This window comes from Trachypithecus francoisi, unplaced genomic scaffold (genome assembly GCF_009764315.1).
Source record: "Trachypithecus francoisi isolate TF-2019V2 unplaced genomic scaffold, Tfra_2.0 Lachesis_group20, whole genome shotgun sequence".
NCBI classification, from domain to species: Eukaryota; Metazoa; Chordata; class Mammalia; order Primates; family Cercopithecidae; genus Trachypithecus; species Trachypithecus francoisi.
Genome location: NW_022681466.1, coordinates 18,884,511 through 18,911,118, shown reverse-complemented (window position 1 = coordinate 18,911,118; position 26,608 = coordinate 18,884,511). Strand labels below are relative to the sequence as shown.

The window sequence follows — 26,608 nt, the reverse complement described above, 5'->3', positions numbered from 1 at the left end:
GCAAGAAGAGATGTCTGGGATTTGGTACCAGAGGGAGCCCTGAGCTCTCAGGCTAGGATAATGAATGTGAGTAAAGCCCCAGGGTCCAGGTGTCCTGACTGGGCTGGTAACCCACCTGCCAGCTTCTAGCCTTCATTTTCTGTGTACCTGAGTGGCACCTCCTGCCACACCTAGCCATGGTACCTAACAGGTAGAGCTTGTCAAGGGTGTGACCTGGCCAAGAAAGGTGGGGACAGGCCGGATCTCCACAATCCCATCACATTGAGGGTCGGGGAGGGTCACAGCCACTTCTTAAAACATGACTCTTGTGGGTTCCTCATTAGAAGAGCCCACAAGAGCCCACCAAACAGTCTTGTCCTCTGACAGCCCAATGAATGCTTTTCTAGATTCAGTTAGGCTACTTGGAGTGAGAAATAGGCCTCATGACTACAGAAGGTGACTTTTATTACTGCGTATACATGAACAAGGAGTGTGGCCAAACTTCCCAGCCACCAACATAGAAATCTAGGGCCCCAGTGCTGAGAGTGGGTTCTGCTACTATCTCTTCGCCTCCTTTTTCTCTCTGGGAGGAAGAGACTGTACCTGCTGGTTCCGGGGGAGCCTCAATAAACCAACATCTACTGAACACCTTCTAGATGCCAGGAACATTAGATACATTACCCCTCAACCACAGTGAGAGGTAAATACAACTATCCTACTTCCACAAACGAGGAATAGGTTTCAAGAGAGTGCAGCGACCTGGCCAACTTCACTCAGCAAGGTGGGTTCAAATCTCACTTCAGAGTCACGAAGGTGGGATTGGAATCCAAGTTTCCCTGACCCTAGAGAAGATCCACCTCCACCACACTATGCTACCATGAAGAAGGACCAGTTTTTCATTGCTCTTTGCACCAGGGCACATGGATGACCTGAGACCCAAGAGTTTCATTCTTCTGGACATACTTGGTGCTTGCCATAAACTGACTAGCATGGCGTGGGAGGCAGCAGTCTCTCCAGGCTGCTCCTCCACCTGCTCATAACCACGTCTGGCTGTGAACCACCTCGGCCTGTGCCAGAGCCACATCCGAGAGGGAGGCAGGGACTTGGAGTGCTCTAATGGCAGCAGCAGCCCTCACCGCCAGCACCTCCAAGACAGCAGCAGAATAGACAGCAGACACATCAGTGGCAGCGTCTCTCTAGAGAAAACTACAGCCTGGAAGTGACCCAGGACCAAGACCCCAGGCTCCAGTGCCCAGTCTGGGCCTCTACATTTGGGAGAGTGGGCGGGAACTCCATGCCTCCGTGAAAGGGGCCAACTGGAGTGAGAGGAAAAACTTGGCAACTTGGCCCAGGCAATTCTCAACACGACCTTCCTTTGACAAGATTAGAACGCTAAGTGATGTGATTTTGCTCTTGGACAAAATACCAAGAGGCTGAAGATGCCAAAAGCATGGTAGGGACATGTTAGCTCTGAGCTGTTCTGAAAGAATTCAAACTTGGCAACGAGCATCACTTCCTTCCACCAGTCTGTAGGGATCCCTGGGCAAGGTGAATACACATCCAATGTCAGGAAAGGACCTTCATCCAGAGGCCCCAGAGCACCACAGGGAGCTCCTGGAAGCAAGATGTCAGGGCCAGTGAGGACACAGGACCTGACGACCAGGACTCTCTGACACTTCACATACAACCAACACCAGGGGGATAGCACTTGGTGCAGGAAAGAGGTTTATTGACCATTTAATGCAGGGAACCCAGTGACATTTTAGGAGATTCTGAAACACTGGAATAGAACCAAAAGAACCAAGAAGAGACACTGGGAAAAAGAATCACTTTCATGGAAGATAATTACAACATTTCAGCAACAACAAAAAATACAGCTTAGAGGCATAGGCAGGGAGACATTCCTTGGAAGTGTCTGCTACCCGTTGATTTAGGGAAAATGCCTCAGTGAGTCTGGTCTTTCTGGAAGGAAGACTGAGCAAGGTGAAGGCACTCCTGACCCCAGTGCAACCAGCCTCAACCTTCTGCACAGGAACTTCGGGCCTTCAGAATCATCTCCCCATGCTGGCTCCATGGCCAGAGGGAGACCCACCGGTGACAGGGCCACAGCTTGGACGAGAAGTACAGGAGGCAGGCGTGGAGCAGGGATTGCAGGGGAGTCTGCAGGGAGAGAAAGAAGAAGAGTTACATTAAAAAGATGTTTCAGTGATTGATGGACAAGGGTAAGACCAGGGTGAAGCCTGGGCCTGCCACCAACAAGGCACACAGACCAGAGAATCTATACCAACAGTTCTTTCATCTGTGTCTTTCCACATCCAGGAGTCCTTGGGGAAGACTTGGTTTAGGGACCTGGCTATCATTTAGAGAACATTTTCTCAGTAATCCAGTCTGCACAGACCAGGAGAGGTTAATGAGTCACTGAGCAGGAAAGCACAGAAAGGCTTGTTTATTAAGATGATATCTTCTGCAAGCACTTCCATCACCTCTGAGGAATTGCCTGACAGTCATGTATGTGGTTTAAGAATTGCCCAGATTACACATACTTGCAGTCCTCGCTCTCCAGAAGGTTCCGGTACGTGGCAATCTCGTTCTCCAGCCGGGCCTTCACGTCCAGCAGCACCTGGTACTCCTGGTTCTGCCGCTCCAGGTCAGCCCGGATCTCGGACAGCTGCTCCTCCACGTTGCTGATGAGGCTCTGCATCTGGGCCAGCTCTGTGCCGAAGCGGTCCTCAGCTTCACACAGGGAGTTCTGCAGACAGTCCTTCTGTAGTGGGAAATAAGGGGATTAAATATGCAAGGCCCCCAGGGAAACTGTTACATGCCCCAAATTTTGATGGTGATAACAGGTGGGAGAAACCTGGGTGGTGAGACCTCCAAAATAAAAGGCTACTGGGCCATGGCACGGGGCATTTGCAGTGCAGTGAGGGTGAAGGACACATACCAAGGTGTGCTGGGCTTGGCGCTCCACCTCCAGGGCATTCACCGTGCATCTCAGCTCCAGAATCTCCGACTGGCAGCACTGCAGCTCCTCGGAGCAGGACATGGCCTGCAGGCTGATGCCTTCAGACTAGAGCACAGAGAGACATAGTCACCTCCCTGCCCAGATGGAGGCCAGGTACCCCCTGCTTCTGTACCTCCTCCGTTCACCTGGGCTTGGAACCACTGTTCCACATCCTGGCGGTTGGTCTCCACCATGGCCTCGTACTGAGCCCGCATCTCCCCCAGCACCCTGTTCAGGTCAATGGTGGGCTCAATGTCCAGCTCGATCCGGAGCTTCTCCCCCAGCTGACTCCTCAGAATCTTTACTTCCTGCAGAAAGGAGGAAGGGACAGATAGCCTGCATGAGGAAAGGGCCTTTGATGGAGCAGACAGCACCAGGACCCCGCCCCTGCAAACAGTATGAGGGGAGTCTCACACACAAGCAAATGGGAAAGTCTTGCTGAGAGTGCAGTGGGGAGAGCCCACCTGGACACCTTCCTTGTGCCCAAGGCAAGTCTGCACTTTCCACAGAGGCCCTCTGGACCCTCAGACCACCCTCAGTCCTGCATCCTGATGCCAGCTGAGCCCAGACAATGCTCTGAGAGCCCCGGGGCCAGGGAACTCCCCTGTCTGCCCAGTGCCCTCCCCAGGAGTCTGAGCGGCCAGGGCCACACCTGCTCATGGTTGCTCTTGAGGGAGAGCTGCTCCTCCTTCAGGGACTCCTGCTGGGCCTCCAGGTCAGCCTTGGCCAGGGTCGCGTCATCCAGGAGCTTCTGCGTCCCACACTTGTCTGCCTCTACCAGCTGGCGCAGGGAGCGCTCACTCTCCAACCTTCCGTCACGGGAGGTACAGGGTCAACAAGAATGCCCCAAGAGCCCCTCTCGTCTGCCCTGCCTTCCACCTCCCACACCACCTTGGATCCTCGTTTGTTCACGTGGGCAACATACACTATGCTCAACCCTGTAGCTACAGAGTTTGTAGTCAGGACATTATGCCCATTGACCACATGAAAGACTGAGGCTCAGAAGCAAAACATGAGTTTTTCAGAATTCTATGCCCAGTTAATAGTAAATGCAGGGACTCATCCTAAGTGTTCTGACTTCAAATGTAGCATTTATTCTGCCATAATGGGAGTCATTTGGCCAGGAAAAAAGAATGGCTAAAAATAAGACTCTGGATCTTCTGTTTGCTGCTTTTCCTCTTTGGTTGGTTATTTCTCATTGTTTTCCTGCTTTTCCCATTCATTCAAGCCCAACTCTTGCCACCAAAGAGCTTCAATGACAATTCCTCCAGCTGATGGATTTGGCCAAGAGTCAGTAAGTCTAGCAACAACCTATGCATTGACAGTTTATTTTTGTGATGACTCAATTTTACTTCTAATTGAAAAGCAAAATCCTCTTATCTTCTAGATGTGGGAGAAAATGACATAGATTCTAACCAATCTAGACTATAGCCCTTCTTTTTCTTTTAATGCTTATATTCTCTTTCCTCCTATATCATGACCATTTCTAGCGATAGGCTAATTTAAGGTTTGGAGAGAAATATTCTTCTAGTCAAAAACTGTTTTTGAACACCTATAATATGAACTGAGTAATGGGGCAGGCCCTTGGAAATACAGCAGGAGAGAAGTCACACTGGCCCTCCTCGGCCTGACTTACTTGATCCTAAAGTCATCAGCAGCCAGCTTGGCATTGTCAATTTGTACAATCAGCCTGGCATTCTCGGCCTTGCTGCACAGGATCTGAGGAAAACGGAAAGACGGTTCACACACAAAACATCATACTCTAAGCTCTCACTCCACGTGTGGTGTCTACGCTCATGTCCAAGAGAAAGCAAGAACCCAAAGCTCTCTGGACCTTATGTGGATTCCTCCTGCGAAGGCTTCTGCCTTCTCAGACCCAGCATGCCCAGGCGATCCCACACCTCACCTTCTGCTGGAGCTCCTCGATGGTGCGGAAGTAGGACTGGTAGTCCGGGCACACAGTGGACTCGTGGCACTTGCTCCTCTCGAGGAGTGTGGCCTCCAGCTCCGCGTTCTCCCGCTCCAGCTGGCGCACCTTCTCCAGGTAGTTGGCCAGGCGGTCGTTCAGGAACTGCATGGTCTCCTTCTCATGGCCATTCAGGGTGTTTTCACCATAGGCCCCACAGATTCCGATGTTGCCGGGAATGTGACAGGTCCCTGGCAAGGGACAAGCATTGTGGCAGGTCGGGGGCAGACAGAGGCTGGGGCGGCCCAGGGGAGTCGACCCCACGCGGACTCGGTTGGCATGTGCCACGTTGGCCAAAAGGCACATGGGGGCAACGTTGGCCTCTGCCCCAGGCTGGCACCCGACATCGATGGGAGAGACAGAGACATTTCTTGCTCCAGGAGCCATGGTGCAAACCAGAGGGCATGAGGAGCTGCTGTAGGAGGAGGTCATGGTGTAGGGCTGAGGCTGCACAGGAGCTTCAGATCAGCTGGGAAGGCTGAGCCACTGAGACTGAGGCCTCCTCTCCTCCCAGCCCTTTTATACCCCGTCCTGGGTGGGTGTTGGCTCCAATGCTTTGACCTCCTGCCTTGATTATCTACCTGTTGTGGTGCCATCATCCTGTTACTCAGCTGCTGAGTTTACCATGAAAATTTCTCAGCTCATTAAAGCAATGTTGACGAATCTGAGATGCCTCTTGGTTCTTTGAAATCAGGTTGGCTGCTGGTGGGAAGTCAGAGATTCATTGTTTCTGCTCAACAAACACAAGCAGTTGATTCAGGCCCCAAATGCTCTCTCTGGACTATGGTCTCTGTGGATGTGGTCACAATGAAGGCCCAAATCTTTCCGTCAGTAATTTGTGTAGCAGGAGAGACAGAGAACCAATGGGACCCAGTGGCTCACCTGTGCCAGACTCAATCAGCCTTTCCTTTGAAGAGAAAATATCAGTTAATAAAACCAATGCATCTACTGATATTTGACGGTTGAGAGGCACCTTTTTTTCTTTCTTCTTTCACATCGCATACTCCCCTGAGAAGCAATAAAACATCCAGAAGCATTGATGCTAACTAAGTCTTGGTTGACTAGTCAGAATCAGCTATTCATTCATTTGCTCATTCATTCATCGCTTCAGCATATTTCCTGAATATCCCCCATAACTCAGGCAGTGTTCTGGTTGCTGGACACGCAGTGTTCCCTGTTCATCAGGAGTAAACGATGCCACTGAAATGTCTGGGTGTTCTACACAAACTTGAATGAGAACCATAGATCAACAAGAGTTAGTGAAAGACAAGGGATCTATACTTCTGGCCAAGGAAGTATCTAGAAAGAAACTACTAACAAACAAAGAAAAATCTTATTTGATCCAGGAAAGGGAGATTGGGCGCAGAGCTCAAGCGGTATTCAAACAAAAGGTCCAGAACTAACGTTGATTGAGTACATGGGTGTGCTAGGCATTCTACTGTGTCCTTCCCTATCTAACCCTTACCACCTATGAGGTGGTTACTCATTGCCTCCATGCACAGACGAGAAAACTAGAGTGAAGTACATTTTCTGATTGACAGTAAACTGTCAAAGGCTCGATTCAGCCTCATGTCTGCTAGGCTCATTCTCTTTTCACTTCACCATGGTCCCCCATGAGAACAACTGTATCATTGCCCCGTCAGTGCTGGGCCTAAGGGGAGGGAAAGAAGAGGCTTAGTTACTGGGCGAGAAATTGTGGTGAAAAGAAAATTACTGAAGGTCTTTGTGTTCCAGCAAAGGAAAAGATTTAAATACTATGGCAGTGAGGACAAGAAATGCACATTAAAAAATTAAATGAGGCCAGGCATGGTGGCTCATGCCTGTAATCCCTGCACTTTGGGAGGCCAAGGCAGGCGAATCACCTGAGGTCAGGAGTTCGAGACTAGCCTGACCAACATGGAGAAACCTGGTCTCTACTGAAAATACAAAATTAGCCAGCCATGGTGGTGCATGCCTGTAGTCCCAGCTACTCAGGAGGCTGAGGCAGGAGAATTGCTTGAACCCGGGAGGTAGAGGTTTCAGTGAGCCAAGATTGTGCCATTGCACTCCAGCCTGAGCAACAAGAGTGAAACTTTGTCTCAAAAAAAAAAAAAGTTACACTAGTTTGTAACATATGCATCATTTAAGACAGGGTGCGTTCTGAGAAATATGTTGTTAGGAGATTTCTTCATTGTGGAAACATTATAGAGTGAACTCACACAAACCTAAATGGTAGAGCCTACTACACACTAGACTGTGTATAGTACAGCCTATAGTGTCTGGCTACAAACCTGTATAGCATGTTGCTGTACTGAGTATCACAGTCAACTGTAACACAGTAGTATTTGTGTATCTAAACATAGAAAAGGTAATGCATTGCACTACACCGTTATAACCACTTCGACTTCACTAGACAACAGGAATTTTCAGCACCATTATAAACTTGTGGGACCACCGCCCGTATATGTGGTCTGTCATTGACACAAACATTCTGACTGTATATCCCAAATCCCTGAGATTTCCAGTGGAGCTGGAGAACAAGTCAACCAGTGGCAGTGTGGCCAGGAGTCATCCCTCCCAAGTGGTAGAGGGAAACCAGACGGACCATGGGACAAGCTCTAAAAGAGTATAAATAACCTCTTTAAAAAAAAAAAATCCCAATTAGTGTGAAAGTAAATGGCTGATACTAGTAGCCAAACCTTAAATCTTTGAAATTGACATACTGGAAATGAGCCATTATTAAGATTTTAAATGAAAATAATAGGATTTAGACATAAAATAGGAAGCAAAATACAATAAACTGAAATAGTGTAGCCAAATATGCATCAAATATGCATTCTCTTCAGCTACGCTTTTATAAGTTTTAAAGAATCTTAGAAGAGGGTTGGGTGCAGGTCTTAATATTGGGAAGCAACAACTTTGGGGGTGAATTTACTTGAATGGATTACAAATTGCATTGTTACACAACTAAAAAACTTTATGTATGAAAAATGATAATAGCCTTACACTGAGTACAAATAATACTTTAAAGTATGTGAAGATGTGAGCATCTGTTATGTTACTTGTAAAAGAAAAAGTTTAGGGTTTTTTTCCATATGTTATTGGGGTACAGGTGGTATTTTTTCCATAAGTGATGGGGTTTTTTTTCATAAGTATTGGGGTACAGGTGGGTTATATGAGTAAGTTCTTTAGTAGTGATTTGTGAGATTTTGGTGCACCCATCACCCAAGCAGTATACACTGCATCCTATTTGTAGTCTTTTATCCTTCACCCCCTTCCCCTAAGTTCCCAAAGTCCATTGTATCATTCTTAGACCTTTGCATCCTCACAGCTTAGCTCCTACATATCAGTGAGAATATACGATGTTTGGTTTTCCATTCCTGAGTTACTTCACTTAGAATAATAGTCTCCAATCTCATCCAGGTCGCTGCAAATGCCATTAATTCATGCTTTTTATGGCTAGGTAGTATTTCATCATATATATGTACTACAGTTTCTTTTTTTTTTTTTTAGGTAGAGTTTCACTCTTGTAACCCTGGCTGGAGTGCAGTGGCACCATCTCAGCTCACTGCAACCTCCGCCTCCCAGGTTCAAGTGATTCTCCTGCCTCAGCCTCCCGAGTAGCTGGGATTACAGGTGCTGCAACCATGCCCGGCTAATTTTTGTATTTTTAGTAGAGAAGGGGTTTCACCGTGTTGGCCAGGCTGGTCTTGAACTCCTGACCTCAGATGATCCACCCACCTTGTCCTCCCAAAGTGCTGGGATTACAGGTGTGAGCCACTGTACCCGGCCCACAGTTTCTTTATCCACTTGTTGATTGATGGGCATTTGGGTTGGTTCCGCGATTTTGCAATTGTGAATTGTGCTTCTTAAAATGTGTGTGTGCAAGTATCTTTTTCGCATAATGACTTCCCTTCCTCTGAGTAGATACCCAGTGGTGGGATTGCTGGATCAAATGGTAGATCTACCTTTCGTTCTTTAAGGGATCTGCACACTGTTTTCCATAGTGGCTGTATAGTTTCCATTCCCACCAGCAGTGTAGAAGTGTCCCTTGATCGCCACACCCATGCCAACATCTACTGTTTTTGATTTTTTGATTATGGTCATTCTTGTAGGAGCAAGGTGGTATCGCATTGTGATTTTGATTTGTATTTCCCTGATCATTAGTGATGTTGAGCATTTTTTTTAAAGTTTATATACATATCTTTTGAAGTATTGAAAGGAAACTAGTACTTTATATTCTTTATCATATCACATTTTGTAATTGTTGGATATGTTCCTGTTTATTTTTCTATGTTCTGTTGTGTAGCCTTAAGAAGTGTTTCAAAAAAAACAAACATATCTGAATGCATAAAAGAAGAGTAAATGCCCTACAAGGTGTCATGCTGCATTATATATAAAACTGTGTGCATATATTTTTTAAGAGCATAAATACATCTTTGCTCTGAGAAAAAGTTGAACAAGCATCCCCATGAAAACCACAAGGGAGTCAGGGGATGTGGGTGTTGATGAAACCTGGGCTCTTGGAATTCTCTCAAGAAGAAATAAGGGGTCTGGAATTCTTCCCAAGAAAAAAACCCACTCTGGGTCAGCTGTGGCTCCAGTGGCCCTGAGGTCAGCCATGACTCATTCTTTACTGGGACAATCCTTAGAAGGCCTCTTCCTGCCAGGCCATCCCTCAGAGGCCTCTGGGTGAAATTTGCATTTTCCATCTTCAAAGACCCCTTTGTTCCTATCTTCCACCTCAACACATAGCATCACTATAATCCAGAGAATTGAAGCATTAAAATTGTTCCCTTTGATTTGCTAAATAGAAACCATCTCTTGACCCTATCCTCTGGCAGGATTTTATCCCATTGGCTAAAATCGTGGTTCCTTCTGTCTCAGAACACATGACACTAGTTATTTCTTAAGCATCACAGCTGAAGTTTTGCATCCTTTGCATCCTGACACACCTCTCCAAAGCTTGATTTCTGTCCCTGGCTTGGGCTCTGCATGGTCCATTTTGCATAATGACATAGACACTGCCTGTCCTTTGTAAAGCAGAGGGCTCTTCTGATTTTCTTTGATCTCAGAGGAACTGGCAGTAGGTGGAAGACACGAGGCAGGTGTCTGGGATGTACTCAGCTGTGCAGGTGGGAAAGAGCCCATCCTTGACATCGCAGATGATCAACTGAGCCTCCTCTTGCTCCTCCCTTTTTTTTTTTTTTTTTTAACCTTGAGACAAAGTCTCGCTCTCTCACCCAGGCTGTAGTGCAGTGGCACGATCTCGGCCCACTGCAACCTCCACCTCCCGGGTTCAAATGATTCTCCTGTCTCAGCCTCCTGAGTAGCTGGGATTGCAGGCGCCCACCACCACACCCAGCTAATTTTTGTATTTTTAGTAGAGACAGGGTTTCACCATGTTGGCCAGGCTGGTCTCGAACTCCTGACCTCGTGATCCACCCACCTCAGCCTCCCAAAGTGCTGAGATTACAAGCTTGAGCCACTGCACCCGGCCCTTTTGCTCCTCTTTGAAAAGAGCTCCTGGCCCCTGAAAACAAACATATATGCCAAGTTGCATGAAGGGAAGTATCAGAGATGAAGAGAGAAGAGAGAGGTAGTCCTGCAGCCCTCCTTCCTTCACAGGGGCCACCTCTTCTCTTAAGGAGTAAAAGATCTTGAGCTATAATCTGTCTTCAGGCAGAGGGGAGACACTGGGTTCAGAACAGCATCACTTGGTGCCATGGCGCAGAACTCAGAGACCATTCTGATGCATCTCTGAATGAGAGAGAAGCAGAGGCACTGGGCGGCCCACAGGGTGTGAGTCTAATCTGCAGCCACCTGCTCCAGCTGCAGGGGAAAAATTCTGAAGACACCTAAGGAAACAGGGGCTACCCACACACCGCATCCTGATGTGAATTACGCCAGGAAAACACCTGCAAAGCACGACCAGGGTGTGTCCTGATACCACTGTGCCTGCAAGGCTCTCAGACATGCTGGGTGAGAACACAGTCTGAGGAAGGATACCCCAAAACATCTTTATGATTTCAAAAGTCCACCTCAGCAGACTTTGAAACAAAAAAAAAAAAGTCCCTATTTTCTTTTCTATTAAATAGGATTTTAAAATCTAGTTACTTGGGAAACTTTGGTTTGATTTTAAGTATTTTTTAAATTATTATTCTGCTATTCGGCTTTATTCTTTCTTTTTTTTCTTTTTTTTTTTTTTTTTTTTTTTTTTTTTTGAGATGGAGTTTTGCTCTTGTTACTCAGGCTGGAGAGCAGTGGTCTGATCTTGGCTCACTGCAACCTCCACCTCCTGGGTTCAAGAGATTCTCCTGCCTCAGCCTCCTGAATAGGTGGGATTACAGGCGCCCACCACCACACCCAGCTAATTTTTGTGTTTTTAGTAGAGATGGAGTTTCACCATGTTAGCCAGGCTGGTCTCCAACTCCAGACCTCAGGTGATCCACCCACCTTGGTCTCCCAAAGTGCTGGGATTACAGGAGTGAGCCACAGCGCCCTGCCTATTTTGCTTTATTCCTATCCCAGGTCTTAAGGTCATCAGAGACTAAACACTGAAAAAAATATCTTCATGTTCCCTCTCCTTTGTTCCCTGATCCTAGAGTTTCTTTGTCGACATGCTAGCACAGGACATTTCCCCTTATTTACCTCATACCAAGACCTAATACAAAATCCTTTAATGCAGCATAGTAGAAGTTTAAGACAATGAACTTTGGAGCCAGACTGCCTGGGTTCAGATTCTGGTTCTATCATTTATTAGCTATGTGAACTTCGGCTGGTGACTTGATGTTTCTGTGCCTCAATTTCTGCTTATGCACAATGGAGTGGCAATAGCACCTAGCTAATGGATTTAAGTTTTAAAAAAATTGATACCTGTAAATCATGTAAAATAGTGTCTAGCACAGAGTACACGGTAAGCACTAAATAAGTGTTGTGTTTTTCAATGGATTTTACTGGTGTGTTTACATGCTTACACCATTCATAATTCAAAAATGCTTATTAAATTACTTATTATTTACTTATTTAAGTTAGCAAAAATCAGAAGTTTAGTCTTACTAAAAAGCTTTTGCACAGCAAAAGAAACAACAGAGTAAAAATACAACCTACTGAATGGGAGAAAGACTTGTAAATCATATATCTGATAAAGGGTTAACCTCCAAAATACATGAGGAAATCCTACAACTCAACTGTAAAAAATTTTTTTTAAAAATTTTTTTAATTAAAAATGGGCTAAGGACTTCTATAGACATTTCTCTAAAGTAGACATACAAATGGCTATCAGATATATGAAAAAATGCTCAAAGTCACTAGCCATAAGGGAAATGCAAATCAAAACCACAAGACATCCCTTCACAACACTCAGGATGGCTACTATCAAAAAAAAAAAAAAAGAGGCAACATGTATTGGTGAGGATATAAAGGAGTTGGAACCATTGCACACTGTTCGGAAAATGCAAAATTACACAGCTACTATGGAAAACAGTATGGAGATTCCTCAAAGAATTAAAAATAGATTTATCATATGATCCAACAATCTCACATCTGGGTATTTATCCAAAAGAATTGAAATTGGAATCTGAAAGGAATGTTAGTTAACACTCCTGTGGTCGTTGCAGCAGGAGTCACAACAGCCAGAATGTAGAAACAACATAAATGTCCATTGACAGATAAATAGAAAAAGAAGTTGGTATGTGCAAACACTGGAATACTATTCAGCCCTTAAAAAGGAGGAAATTCTGCAATATGCAACGCAAATAAACCCGGAAGACCGTATGCTAAATGAAATAAGCCAATCACAGAAAGACAAATGCTGCATAATTCTGCTTATACAAGGTATTTAAAATAGGCAAATTCGTAGAATCAAAGAATGGAATGGTGGTTTCCAGAGGCTGGGGGAAAAGGGGAAATAGAAAGTTACTAATCCATAAACATAAAGTTCCAGGTAAGCGAGATGAGTAAGGCCTAGAGCTCTACTGCACTGCATTGCACCCAGAGTCCATAGAAATTTATTGTACACCTAAAGTTTTATTAACAGGGTTGCTCTCATGTTAGGTGTTCTTTCTATGATAAAGTAAAATAAAACAGAATAGATTAATGTCATGATTGTAGCAAAATATAGAAAACATGCACTTTCATACACTGTTGAGGGGGAAAATAAGTTGTGCAACCTCTTTACAAAATAGTTCAGCAGTATCTGTTAAAATTACAAATGCATTTTTTTTTGAGACGGAATGTCGCTCTGTTGCCAGGCTAGAGTGCAGTGGCACGATCTCGACTCACTGCAACCTCCACCTCCCGGGTTCAAGCAATTCTCCTGCCTCAGTCTCCCGGGTAGCTAGGACTACAGGCACACACCACCACACCCAGCTAAATTTTGTATTTTTAGTAGAGACCGGCTTTCACCATGTTGGCCAGGATGGTCTCGATCTCCTGACCTCGTGATCCACCTGCCTCAGCTTCCCAAAGCGCTGAGATTACAGGCATGAGTCACCGTGCCCGGACATACATTATCAACCAATAATTTCCACCTATAGGAATTTATCCTATAGACGTACTTACATAGACAGAAGCATAAGGATAAAAGGTATAAGGGTAACCTATAGAAGTCGTTGGTGTGTTAGGCCAGAAACCATCTCTACTGTTTTGTGCCCCTCTTCAGCCTACGGATTTCCCCTCAATGTCCCCTCAGTCCATTCCTCTGTGTCTTTCAGGGGACCATTTCCTATGGGTGTTAAGCTGTAGATGGTCATGGGGCAAAGGTACAGTAAGTAGAAAGGAGAAAAGCCAATCATAGGAACTTGAAGAGTGAATGATTTAGGAATTAGGGAAAATATTAAATTCTGAATAAGTCATTGTAGAACTATTTATTTGGCCCACTTCATGAATTATGCGCAGTAAAATAGGGAAATACTGACAACGCTGTTTCATTTTCCTCATTAAAAATACAATAATATTGTGACTGGGCCTGGTGGCTCACACCTGTAATCCCAGCAGTTTGGGAGGCTGAGGCAGGTGGATCACCTGTCAGGCGTTCAGAACCAGTCTGGCCAAAATGTAGCAGTAATAGTAGTAGCGAAACCCCATCTCTACTAAAATACAAAAATTAGCTGGGCGTGGTGGCGCATGCCTGTAGTCCCAGCTACTCTGGAGGTTGAGGCAGGAGAATTGCTGGAACTCAGGAGGTAGAGGTTACAGTGAGCTGAGGTAGCGTTGCTGCACACCAGCCTGGGTGACGAAGAAAGACTCCATCTCAAAAATAAATAAATAAATAAATAAATAATCCAGTAGTATTGAATACTCTGATTTTGAAAGGTTCTGAAGGTCAAGTCTATCCCTGAGAGTTTATATTTCTCAGCTCAAGAGATGCCTTCAAGGGGAAGCTTTCTCCAGCGTCGCTGAGAATTCAATCAATTCATCTTCTCTCTACTCACACTGACCCTTAGTTTACCTTGAATGTAACCCTCTTCATTCTGTTGTTAGTGTTGCTGGAAACCCCTTGGAAGCAGGAATTTTGTCTTAATTACTGCTTTTGTCTTGTTCATCTCTGTAATTCCCAGTATATCACCTGACGTAACAAAGCACTCAATCAATAAAAACAGAAGTGACTAAAGGAGCTCAGCTCTGGGGCAAATCATACTCAGTATTATCCTTCACCGCATCCGGTGCATGGTGATACTCAGTAACTGTGTGCTGAGGGAATGCCTGCATGCGTGCATGAATAGACATAGCATAAAGCCAAACTGTAGCATGTTGCACCAATGATACAAAATCCTTGACTTCTAAACTCTGTGGTGCTAAATCAAGTCAGAATTAAGGCAAGACTTGTTTTCTTTTTTCTTTTTTCTTTTTTTTTTTTTGAGACGGAGTCTTGCTCTGTCGCTCAGGCTGGATTGCAGTGGCGCAATCTCGGCTCACTGCAAGCTCCGCCTCCGGGGTTCACGCCATTCTTCTGCCTCAGCCTCCCGAGTAGCTAGCTGGGACTACAGGCGCCCGCCACCACGCCCGGCTAATTTTTTTGTGTGTTTTTAGTAGAGACGGGATTTCGCCGTGTTAGCCAGGATGGTCTCGATCTCCTGACCTCATGATCCACCCATCTCGGCCTCCCAAAGTGCTGGGATTACAGGCGTGAGCCACCGCGCCCGGCAAGTTGTTTTCATTTAAAAATATATTTATATGAAAAGTCCTACAGAACATTCAAAGGTAGATCACATTTAACTTTGCATTTAACCCATGTCCTTTTATGAAAAGAAGAGAATTATATAAATTGGCTGTCTGGCCACCTTAAAGGCCACAACTGCTTCATCCCACTACTTGTGTAGGCAATCTCTGGAAAGAGAAGAGCCAGTTCATTTGGTTTTACATCACTGGGAAGGGCTCTTCTCTGCTAATGACATACTCTGCCTTCAAGAGTCGGTGTTTAACCCTTCTCAGACACTGATACTGACCCTTAAAATGTTCAACACAGACCTAGCAACAGTTGGGTAGCAATGAACTCAGGGTAGGGTAGCTGGTTTAGGAAACTGACTTTTATAACTGTCCTCCTATAAATCTTGCGCTAAACAAACCCACGTCTGTCTCCTTTCCAAATCACACCGTGTCGGTGACCCTGAGAAACAGGGGCATCCAAGGCTCACATTGCAGGATCTCCCTTTAAAAGGCAGCTTAGAGCCACTTGAAGGAACACGGACGAGATACTCAGGTGATGTCATACAGTAAGAGTTGATTTGCAGCCAGGGCAATCTAGGTCCAAGTCCTGGCTCAAACGCATGCTAAATGCATATCTTCAGTCAAGTTATTTAACCTTTGTGAGCTTCATCTTTTAGAAGCGGTTGTGATGTCTCCCCTCTGAGAGTGCTGTGGTGCGGCACTCCGTTCTCAGAGGGAAGAGATGGCCTTTAACACCAGGCAGGAGGAAACCACTGCTACATAAAACTCCATTTGAAAACTGTGCAGTTACTTTCAAATGTTTATTTTAACAATCAAAGAGAAAGAAAGCAAAAGCAGGCCTCCAGTGATGTAGATGCTACTGTTGGTAGTAAGGCAGGAAATCTACCAGGTACAGTCAGGAGACTGAGGCTGGCCTGAAGCAGGAGATGCTTTTCTAAAAAGCAGCATCTCCAAGAGACACATCAACACCACAGGTCCTGTGTTCATTTGCTTCTCTTCTCAGAAAAAGTCGCCCCTGTAGAGGGAGTTTTCTAACTCAGATCATGAAGGAGAAAAAAAAACAAAAAAGCCAGTTTCCTGAAAGATTCTTGTTCTTGCTTCATAATATAGCCTAGTCAGTCAGGTTCAGACAAAATTACTTGGTAGCGTGAGAGGGTCTTCCAGAAGGATACGCCTTGCCACCAGGCCCACCTTTAGCACTTCAAGCTGAAGCCCCCCAATGCAACTAGACAGTTCCTTCCCTAGGAAAAGGAGGCTGGCTTGAACCATGCCTTTACTCTGAAATCAGCGGTCCATGTCACTTCTCCATTTCCCCTGGTTGCTTTTTCTCCGATGAAGCTACAAGACGTGATGAGGAGTGAGACCAAACTCAGAGCTATTTTTCCAATGAAAACTAGCTGGTAATTGCATTCAGAAATCAGGACCACAAATGGGCTTAATCTGCATTCCCCCAAAGTCTCCAAATTGAAGTTCTGCAGGGATCATCATGGCCCCTGGAATTACTGAGTGCCTCACAAGACTGAGGTGTGTTCTCCCATCACTTTAACCCTGGTGAACCCAAAGGGGAAAAATGGAAACAGCACCACCCATGAAAGTGGGTCCCCTCCCCTTGGAGGGTCTCAATAGAAAGGAGTTGCTTAGAAGGTTCTGCCCCTCAAAGCAAAGTTTTCTCATTCTTTGGCCTAATGCAAATACTCAAATACAGTTTGCTCTGGGAAGCAAGTTATTATGTGCACCATTTTGTTTCTGATTAAATTTAGATGCTAGAGGAAATTCATTTACCTGCCTGTAAGAAGAAGCCTGAGGTCACGGGTGGCCCTTAAACCTGGCCATGTGGGTCAGCCTCTACACTCCTTAAACATTATGCAATCAATACTGGCTCCAGGTGAGATTTCTTTGTGTGCTTTCTCCTTTTCAGGGTATTTTTATTTCTGTTATCTTAGAATCCACGACAGACTGAGATATAAGTGTGAACAATAACATTATCTCTGTTTTACCACAGGAGAAAAAAAATGCTGAGGCTTAGGTGTGTGAAGTGATGATTCGAAAACCCCACAACAAGTCAGAGATAAAGTCAGGACTAGACATGTTCGTTCTTTCAACAGATATTTATTAAGCATCAAATGTGTACCAAGCAGTGGGCTAGGCTCTGGGGATGCAGAAATGAACAATTGCTAATCTTGGGTAAGCATTTTGATTGGGAAAACAATAGCTACAGAGGCAAGTTCAGCTGTTGGCGTTGCTAATGAGCAGGACAGAGTGCCAGGGTTGTGAGTCCTTTAGGCTGATAACCAAGCAGGAGCTCTCAGAGGAAGGAAACTTTCGGCTGACCTGAACATTTATAAGGAGGGAGAAGAGCACCCCAGAGGGAAGGAAGAGCAGGGACAGGTCTCCAGGCATGTCCAAGGAACAGAAAGGCCAGTGTGGCTGAATCATGGTAAGGAAGGTAGAGAGCATGAAGAGAAGAGGTGGAAGCACGTCATACTTAGCAAATCTCTACCCATAAATCAATAGGTTTCAATACTTCAGGAGAAAATACTAGAAAAAAATGAAGTCATTGTTCAGATTTTAGACTGGGAGAATTAGACAGGGACAGGGGGTATAGCCAGACAAGTCTTGAGAGTCAGAATTTATAGAGACAAAAGAAGAAAAATGTCTTAATCTGAAAATTCCTTTCACATAGAAAGAAGCTATGGAAGCCATATGTAAGAGGCTGTGTTGCCACAGAAGGGGCAAGCCTGGTCCTTTGTCAAAGCTAGAAACCCTGAAGTAGAAAGACTCAGAATTTGATACAAGGAAAGTTTCCACTTAATCAGCTTCCAAGGTAGGGAGGCAGGACGATAGGAGAAGGGAATTAGAAAAGACAGGGTCAGGTACAAATCTGGTTCTATTTCCCTCTCCCTGGGGCCATAATCCAGGCTGGCAATGTTAGAAACAACCCAAGAAATGTGGGACTCTCAGACAGTAAAGTCTGTTCTTCACTTCCTTTGTCATAAACTATAAAAAAAATCAAGTTAAAGTTGGTGTTCTTGAAGGGCAAGTGCAATTTTAAATCATGCCGTATTCCTACTCCAAAATGCTTTTCAACCTTATGCCTCTCCAATCCAGATATTCTGAGTCATCATGAGTGGCTGCAATCCAGCCACTAAGGGCATAGAGCTCACCTGGGAAAACCAAGAGCGGGAAAGGAAGGATTTCCATCAAGAGTCCACCATCCCTGGTATCTCATAGCCTTTGGACAGGCCTATACATACAGAAAGTTAGAAGCCAAATTTTCTAAAGGTATAGCAAGCATCTCTCTTTGGGTATCCCTCGCCTTAGCCAGCCCCTGCGCATCCACAGGAATTCAGAATCGGCTTCCAGTGGTGCTGGCTTCACAGGTGGTGCAGGGGCCACAGCTTGGGCGAGGAGCACAGGGGGCGGTCACACAGGAGGGAGGCGTGGAGCATGGATTGCAGGGGAGTCTGCAGAGAGACAACAAGGTGAGGGAAGTGAGAGACAAGGAATGAATGGGGTCTCAGTGCCATGTGGGGGCATAAGGAAGGGGTCCCTACTGCAAAATAACAGTGGATGGTCATTTCCCTTCACTCTGTCAACCACATGGAGTGTGCAGGACAGGGCAATGACTCACTGAAAAGGAGTGCCCAGAGAGCCTCATTCTATGTAGAGACGGCCCTTCTGCTGCCCTGAGGACCTCATGAGAATTGGGTAAATGATTTGGCCAGGAATTGCCCAGATTATACGTACTTGCAGTCCTCGCTCTCCAGAAGGTTCCGGTACGTGGCAATCTCATTCTCCAGCCGGGCCTTCACGTCCAGCAGCACCTGGTACTCCTGGTTCTGCCGCTCCAGGTCAGCCCGGATCTCGGACAGCTGCTCCTCCACGTTGCTGATGAGGCTCTGCATCTGGGCCAGCTCCGTGCCGAAGCGGTCCTCAGCTTCACACAGGGAGTTCTGCAGACAGTCCTTCTGTAGTGGGAAATAAGGGGATAAAATATGCAAGGCCCCCAGGGAAACTGTTACATGCCCCAAATTTTGATGGTGATAACAGGTGGGAGAAACCTGGGTGGTGAGACCTCCAAAATAAAAGGCTACTGGGCCATGGCACGGGGCATTTGCAGTGTGGTGAGGGTGAAGGACACATACCAAGGTGTGCTGGGCTTGGCGCTCCACCTCCAGGGCATTCACCGTGCATCTCAGCTCCAGAATCTCTGACTGGCAGCACTGCAGCTCCTCGGAGCAGGACATGGCCTGCAGGCTGATGCCTTCAGACTAGAGCACAGAGAGACACGGTCACCTACCTGCCCAGATGGAGGCCAGGTACCCCCTGCTTCTGTACCTCCTCCGTTCACCTGGGCTTGGAACCACTGTTCCACATCCTGGCGGTTGGTCTCCACCATGGCCTCATACTGAGCCCGCATCTCCCCCAGCACCCTGTTCAGGTCAATGGTGGGCTCAATATCCAGCTCGATCCGGAGCTTCTCCCCCAGCTGACTCCTCAGAATCTTTACTTCCTGCAGAAAGGAGGAAGGGACAGATAGTCTGCATGAGGAAAGGGCCTTTGATGGAGCAGACAGCACCAGGATCCTAACCTTGCAAGCAGTAGGAGGGGAGTCTCACACACAAGCAAATGGGAAAGTCTTGCTGAGAGTGCAGTGGGGAGAGCCCATCTGGACACCTTCCTCGTGCCCAAGGCAAGTCTGCCTGGAGGACCACCACACCCTCAGACTCACCTCAGCTCAGCATCCTGATGCCAGCTGAGCCCAGACAATGCTCTGAGAGCCCTGGGGCCAGGGAACTCCCCTGTCTGCCCAGCACCCTCCCCGGGAGTCTGAGCGACAAGGGCCACACCTGCTCATGGTTGCTCTTCAGGGAGAGCTGCTCCTCCTTCAGGGACTCCTGCTGGGCCTCCAGGTCAGCCTTGGCCAGGGTCGCATCATCCAGGAGCTTCTGTGTCCCGCACATGTCCGCCTCCACTAGCTGGCGCAGGGAGCGCTCACTCTCCAACCTTCCGTCACGGGAGGTGCAGGGTCAATAAGAATGCCCCCAAGAGCCCCTCTCGGCTGCCCTGCCTTCCTACCTCCCACACCACCTTGGATCCTCATTTGTTCACTCTGTTTAGCCCTCTGGCCTCGAAGGTGAATTAGACACAGCCCCTCTTCTCAAAGAGCTGATGGTCTAATGAAGCAATCACAACACTACATTGCACAATATACATTTTTGCCATTGTATTCTGTGGCACCTGCAGTTCAGGAAGATCAACTGACTTGCCTAAGATCATGCATCTTGGGACCAACACTCGTGCCATTGCGGGACTGTCAGTTACTGAAGATAAGCAATAGCCAGGTGCCTGATTGTGATCTGCGGCTCCTTATCCCTTACTTTTCAGCTGTCTTCCCTCTTTCATTTTTGCCTAGGTACCTTATACCTGGTACCTTAGGGCTCCATAATTAAATCTGGACAAAGACTTATCTGTAAGCGACTTCTCTGACTTATATATGAAATCCAATGGCTGTCTTGCTCAGTTCATCCTTGAAATCCCCTCATTTTGCTCCTGATTAATGAACTCAGACTGCCTTATCCTCCATTTTAGGGAAATAAATGAAGGAAGACAAACATATATGCTTGGGTTAATGAGTTTTCCCTTCCATCCTTCATCAGCTTTGATTGTAATGAAACTTTTACTGTGGAGAATCTAGCAAGGAAGACAGGACAAACATTCACTCACTCAACAAGTATTTGGGCACTGGGATGGAGGGTGGGGAAGGAGTCATCCTGGTCCTCCTCCACTGACTTACTTGATCCTAAAGTCATCGGCAGCCAGCTTGGCATTGTCAATTTGTACAATCAGCCTGGCATTCTCGGCCTTGCTGCACAGGATCTGAGGAGAACAGGAAGACGGTTCACACACAAAGCATCATGCCCTAGGCTCCCTCTCCACGTGTGGTGTCTACGCTCATGTCCAAGAGAAAGCAAGAACCCAAAGCTCTCTGGACCTTATGTGGATTCCTCCTGCGAAGGCTTCTGCCTTCTCAGACCCAGCATGCCCAGGCGATCCCACACCTCACCTTCTGCTGGAGCTCCTCGATGGTGCGGAAGTAGGACTGGTAGTCCGGGCACACAGTGGACTCGTGGCACTTGCTCCTCTCGAGGAGTGTGGCCTCCAGCTCCGCGTTCTCCCGCTCCAGCTGGCGCACCTTCTCCAGGTAGTTGGCCAGGCGGTCGTTCAGGAACTGCATGGTCTCCTTCTCATGGCCATTCAGGGTGTTTTCACCATAGGCCCCACAGATTCCGATGTTGCCGGGAATGTGGCAAGTCCCTGGCAAGGGACAAGCATTGTGACAGGTCGGGGGCAGACAGAGGCTGGGGCGGCCCAGGGGAGTCGACCCCACGCGGACTCGGTTGGCATGTGCCACGTTGGCCAAAAGGCACATGGGGGCAACGTTGGCCTCTGCCCCGGGCTGGCACCTGATGTCGATGGGAGAGACAGAGACATTTCTTGCTCCAGGAGCCATGGTGCAAACCAGAGGGCATGAGGAGCTGCTGTAGGAGGAGGTCATGGTGTAGGGCTGAGGCTGCACAGGAGCTTCAGATCAGCTGGGAAGGCTGAGCCACTGAGACTGAGGCCTCCTCTCCTCCCAGCCCTTTTATACCCCGTCCTGGGTGGGTGTTGGCTCCAATGCTTTGACCTCCTGCCTTGATTATCTACCTGTTGTGGTGCCATCATCCTGTTACTCAGCTGCTGAGTTTACCATGAAAAGTTTCTCAGCTCATTAAAGCAATGTTGACGAATCTGAGATGCCTCTTGGCTCTTTGAAATCAGGTTGGCTGCTGGTGGGAGGTCAGAAGGTTTTTATTATTTTCCAAAGAAGCAAAGTCATTTTAGCCATCAGATGCTTAGACCTTGACTGGGTTTGGCCTCTTTATGGATGTGTCCACTCTGGAGACACAAACTTTCCTGTTGGTCAGTAGTGTAGCAGGAGGACTAACCCCTGTGATGACAATGGTTCTCACTTGGGTTAAGACTCAACCAGCCATCCCTATCCAGGGAAGAAACTGAGTCTTGGTATTGGTGGATGTTACGGCCTTGGGTTATCAAGAAGTCCTACGTTTCTTCTTTCTTTAGTTGGTTGCCTTTCAGACTCACTTTGAGGAGCAACAAGACTTAGATGAATCCATTCACTCAACACACATCCCCTGGCTGTGTCCCATTTGTCAGGCACCTTGCTGACGCTTGACATATAGTTGGTTAAGCACAGAACAGTTCCTGCCATTGGGGAACAACTGTAACTTGGATAGACGTGATGTTTCACATAAGGTATCTGAGAAGCTCATGAAAATGAGGATGACCCCGAAAACCATGGCTTATCTCGACCAAGAAGGCAAGCTCAAGAAGCCAGAAACAAGCAAAAAGAAATGAGCAATAATCTTACTGAACCTCAAATAAGAACTTTGAGAAAAGAACTCATGAAAGCCAAAGGACACTGAGTGATCAGAGCCTCTGTGGGCTCTCTTCATACGTTGCTTCCTTGATTCTAAAATCAGTCATGAGCCTTCACCCTATGAGCTAGGGGATTGAGCAGTGATACCTTTTAATCTTTACTTCTAACCTGGGAAGTGGGTACTCTTAATTTTACAAAATAAATAAAATAATAAATTTTACAAAATAAATAAATAAATTGAGGACAAGAGATGTGAAGTCATTTTTCTAAGATCAACCTCACTATAAAGTATAAAACCTATTCTCAATATCAGCTTCTTTCAACTCCAGAAGCTGTTTCTTCACCTTGACCACCACCAAATTCTCCACCCCCAAGGATAACTACTGTGTCATTGCTAGAACTAAGAAGGATTCAAAGGCCTAGAAACTGGGCAAGAAGTTGAAGTGAAGATGTAAAACAAAAATCTGACGCTGTGTATTTTTCCCTTTGTATCTCAGAAAATACCTCAGATGTGGAGGTATTAATACAATAAAACAGAGTTTCTCCAAGGGCTAAATCAGAAGATGCCAGGGGAAAACCCTGTCTCTAAAATGGTTATATTACACATTCCACATTCAGATAGTTCTTGGTACTAGGGATCCAAGACACATGACTGCTGAGATCCCAAAAGTTTTCTTCCAAAATTTGCGACAGTAGATACATAGACCCCTGAGACTGAGAAAAACCTAATGTGGAACAATCCAAAGTGATTATAACTAGAAGTTACGGAAAATGAGTTTTTGCCAAGTCCCCTGAGCACTGAACAAAAGCTGAACATCCACCTCTATAGGGATCAGATGTGCATATGTGAAACACAGGCTACTGGAGTTCTATCAAGAAGAAAAACAGAATTTGAGCATTCAGTCCAGATTGGGTTTCTCAGGAAAGTAAGTAGTGGTGAGTTCTGACCTAAGGGCTAGTCAGAGCTCACCAATCAATAACCCTTTACAGACAGCATCATTGGGAGACATCACCAGGGCAGGCTGTCCCATCCTCCAGAGGCCACTGGGTGCAATCTGCATATGTTACATCTTCAAACACCCTTTTGTTACTCTCCTCTGCCTCATCACATAGCAACAAGCTTCCCTATAAATCAGAGAGCCAGACTTTCAAAGTCATTTCCTTTGATTTGCTAAGTAGCACCCATCTTTTGGCTTTATCCTCTGTCCAGATTCATTTCATGGGCTAAAAGCCATGATTTTGTCCATTCACAATACGTGACGCTTGTTAGTTACTTTATAACATCACTGCTGAAGCCTTGTGTGTCCAGATGACACCCCACTCTGCTAACTGGCTTGGGTCCTGGCTTGGGCTTCTACCATGTACTGTTTTGCATAATGACACTGATGTGGCATGGCCCTTTGTGAAATTGCTTTGTTCCACTGACTTGTATTTTCTCAAAGGAGGTGAAGGAGCGGGTGGGGATCCTAAGACTCTCTTTCTTCCCAACCCTTTAAAAAGGGTCCCTGTGCCCCTGGTGACCGAATACGAGGCCAGGTTCAGTAACGAAAAGTGATGAACACAGAGTGTGAGAGATGGGAGCCTGCCGCCCTCCATCATTCACGTGTGTGCACAACATTCTCTGCGTGGATTCTGACTTTACACATGCCAATTTCTAGAGGCATGAAGTCTACTGCAAATGGAGGTGAGGAGCTGTGGTCTTGGAATGCTGTTTTCACCAACTTGGATACATAGGGGCGTATCTCAACCAGTGGGAGAGAAAGGTGTGGAGCTGTGGGCTAGCACCTGAAGATTGTGCTTAACTCACAGCTTATCTTTTCTGTGTCATGGCTTCTACTGCTGGAAGATGCAGGGAAGCATCTAGGGAATTGTGTCCTGTGTGGGAACATCACCCATCACACATTGCAGTGAATGTAAAGATTTATGACAAGTACCATATGTAGAGCTAGTGCTGCCACATCTCCATGGTGTTAGAAAATGGTGTCCCAAACAACCCTAGATCAGGAAACCATGAAGACTCTTAAGAGAAGAGGCTGAGCATATAAATTTATTATTCTAGGTGTCCAACTCCTGAGGCTTTGATGAATGGAAAAGGCACCCTCCTGTTCAAATTAAATATGATTTTATCTATATATGAATGTATTCTCATTTGTGATTAAGAAATACAAACTAAAGAGATATTGTTTTCTTATCAGGTTTTGATAAGTTGGATAAGAGCACATAGTGTTGGCAAGAGTGTGGGAAACAAGTCCTATCCTCTCCTGTGGATGACAATCACGAGCTTCCACCTCTGCACGTAGGCACAGAAACTGGGGCCCATGCATTGGGACCTGTGAGCCTCACACTTGCCTCTGATGGCATCGTTTGCTGCTCCAGGCTTCACTGCAGTCAACGCACTTGGAGAGTAGCTCAGGAGGCTCACCCTGCCCTGGCAAGCAATGGTGAGGGAAGAGATTCCAGAGGATGAATTGGAAAGAGTTGGAAAATCTTTGAGAAGCAAGACTGTAAGAAGGGAAGAAAATATAGAATTATGTTTTGGCCAGAGTGAAAACAGATCTTTGGCACAGGTCAAAGATCCTCATGGTGGAAAATATTGAAAACACTGCTTTCTGTTGCTCATTACAAACCCATGATTATGAAATATCCTGAGTCTGAAACAGCTCGGTGACTGTTCTCTGACACAGATAGATTGAGCTGTGTGGGCTCAGTCATGCTCTCTGCAAAGCCTTCTCTGGCTTCCCAGGTAGGCAGCTCTCCCTCTGCTGACACACTCCTCCCACCCTGGGAAACTGTGGCTGTATCAGAGATGGTAGCTTCCCACCATGGACTTGGGATCTCCTGGACATCGGGGAGTTCGTCTCATTGCTTTTTCCTCTTTCATCTCCATGTCCCCAGACCCTGGCATAGAGCCTGGCTGCAGAGTAGGGTTCTGAATCCATGTGTGTTTAATTATGTAAGCAGGTAATAAGAAACATAGTAGGACCAAGCAAAGACATTTGTATGCTGAACCAATGAAGTAAAATTACAGATTCTTAAGCAATGTGGATAAATACACAACCAGAGATATGCCAGCAACTTAGCTTTCTGGGAGGAAAACCCCTCCAGTTTGTAGTGTAGGCCAATTTCTGTGGTGTAAATACTCCCACGATAGCCAACTTCAAGCAAACAATGTGACGTCACTGAATGTGGAGCCGGAAAGAGATGTGAAAAATCGGCTCTCGTGAGTTAGTAAGAGTTAGCTCCAGCGTACCACTTGATCCCACTTCCTAAAGCCAAAATCATGACAGTACATTTCTTACATAGTAATTTTTTTGATCAATCCTACAGAGAAACCAAAGGTAGATCGCATTTGATGACACAGGCAAGAGAGGAGGCAGTATGGTCATGGTGCCACCCACAACTGCTTCATCATCTCACCAGTCACTGAGATGCTCTGGTTCCCCCCAGAGACCCACAGTCCCAGCTGCAAACTCAGGCAGCCTCTGGAAAGGGCAGAACCAGCTAGTTTAATTGCACATCACTGGGAACAACCCTTCTCTGCTGATGCAGGATGCTTCTCTCAAGTCACCCTCAACCCTTTTTCAGATAGTGACACTGACCGAGGAAAGGTATAAGCCCAAGTGAGGCACTTAGTGAGCATTAGGCAGGGATAAGCCAGCACAGAGGAGATGACGTTTGATAAAGAAAACTGTATAGATTTATGTTGGTTTTTATGTTGTGTTGAGAAAAATTACTCTCTGGACATTTTCTTAAGCTGGTCATGTCAGCCTGTAGGGCAGTGTTCTCAGAGTCTGGTTTCTTAGCCAGTAGTATCGGCATCTCCCAGGAACTTGTTAGAAATCCACATTCTCAGATGCCCAGTCCAAACCTACTGAATGCAGGAACTCCGAGTACAAGGGATGGGGCAGCAATCTGTGTTTTCCCTTGTTTGTGTGTGTGTGTGTGTGTGTTGTTTTTTGTTTTTGAAACAGAGTCTCACTCTGTCACCCAGGCTGGAGTGCAGTGACACAATCTCAGCTCACTGTAGCCTCGACCTCCCAGGCTTAGGCAATCCTCCCACCTCAGCCTCTCC

At 46.3% G+C, this 26,608-nt stretch overlaps 3 protein-coding genes across 6 annotated transcripts in view; 1 reads left to right on the top strand and 2 right to left on the bottom strand.

Annotated features, from left to right (window-relative positions):
- Positions 1-26,608, top strand: part of LOC117067026 — a 76,572-nt gene that overhangs the window by 19,629 nt on the left and 30,335 nt on the right. The window contains exons 3-4 of one of the 4 annotated variants that reach the window (XR_004430574.1): positions 16,856-16,980; positions 17,098-18,095. The exons of 1 other annotated variant lie outside the window; for it this stretch is intronic. The gene's annotated coding sequence lies outside the window, so the exon portion shown is untranslated. Of the gene's footprint in view, positions 1-16,855; positions 18,096-26,608 lie in introns of those variants that run through there. 2 more of the 4 variants (XR_004430573.1, XR_004430572.1) reach the window with 2 other exon arrangements.
- LOC117067004 (keratin, type I cuticular Ha7) lies at positions 1,981-5,894 on the bottom strand. The gene is made up of 7 exons (XM_033183053.1): positions 4,887-5,894; positions 4,617-4,699; positions 3,633-3,789; positions 3,127-3,288; positions 2,921-3,046; positions 2,523-2,743; positions 1,981-2,139 (listed from the first exon to the last, which is right to left on the bottom strand). Exons 1-7 carry the CDS (start codon positions 5,376-5,378, stop codon positions 2,031-2,033), a joined length of 1,350 nt encoding a protein of 449 aa, XP_033038944.1. The 5' UTR covers positions 5,379-5,894; the 3' UTR covers positions 1,981-2,030.
- On the bottom strand, positions 17,185-21,931 carry KRT38 (keratin 38). Its single transcript, XM_033183051.1, has 7 exons — positions 21,163-21,931; positions 20,893-20,975; positions 19,946-20,102; positions 19,447-19,608; positions 19,241-19,366; positions 18,843-19,063; positions 17,185-18,559 (listed from the first exon to the last, which is right to left on the bottom strand). Exons 1-7 carry the CDS (start codon positions 21,652-21,654, stop codon positions 18,442-18,444), a joined length of 1,359 nt encoding a protein of 452 aa, XP_033038942.1. The 5' UTR covers positions 21,655-21,931; the 3' UTR covers positions 17,185-18,441.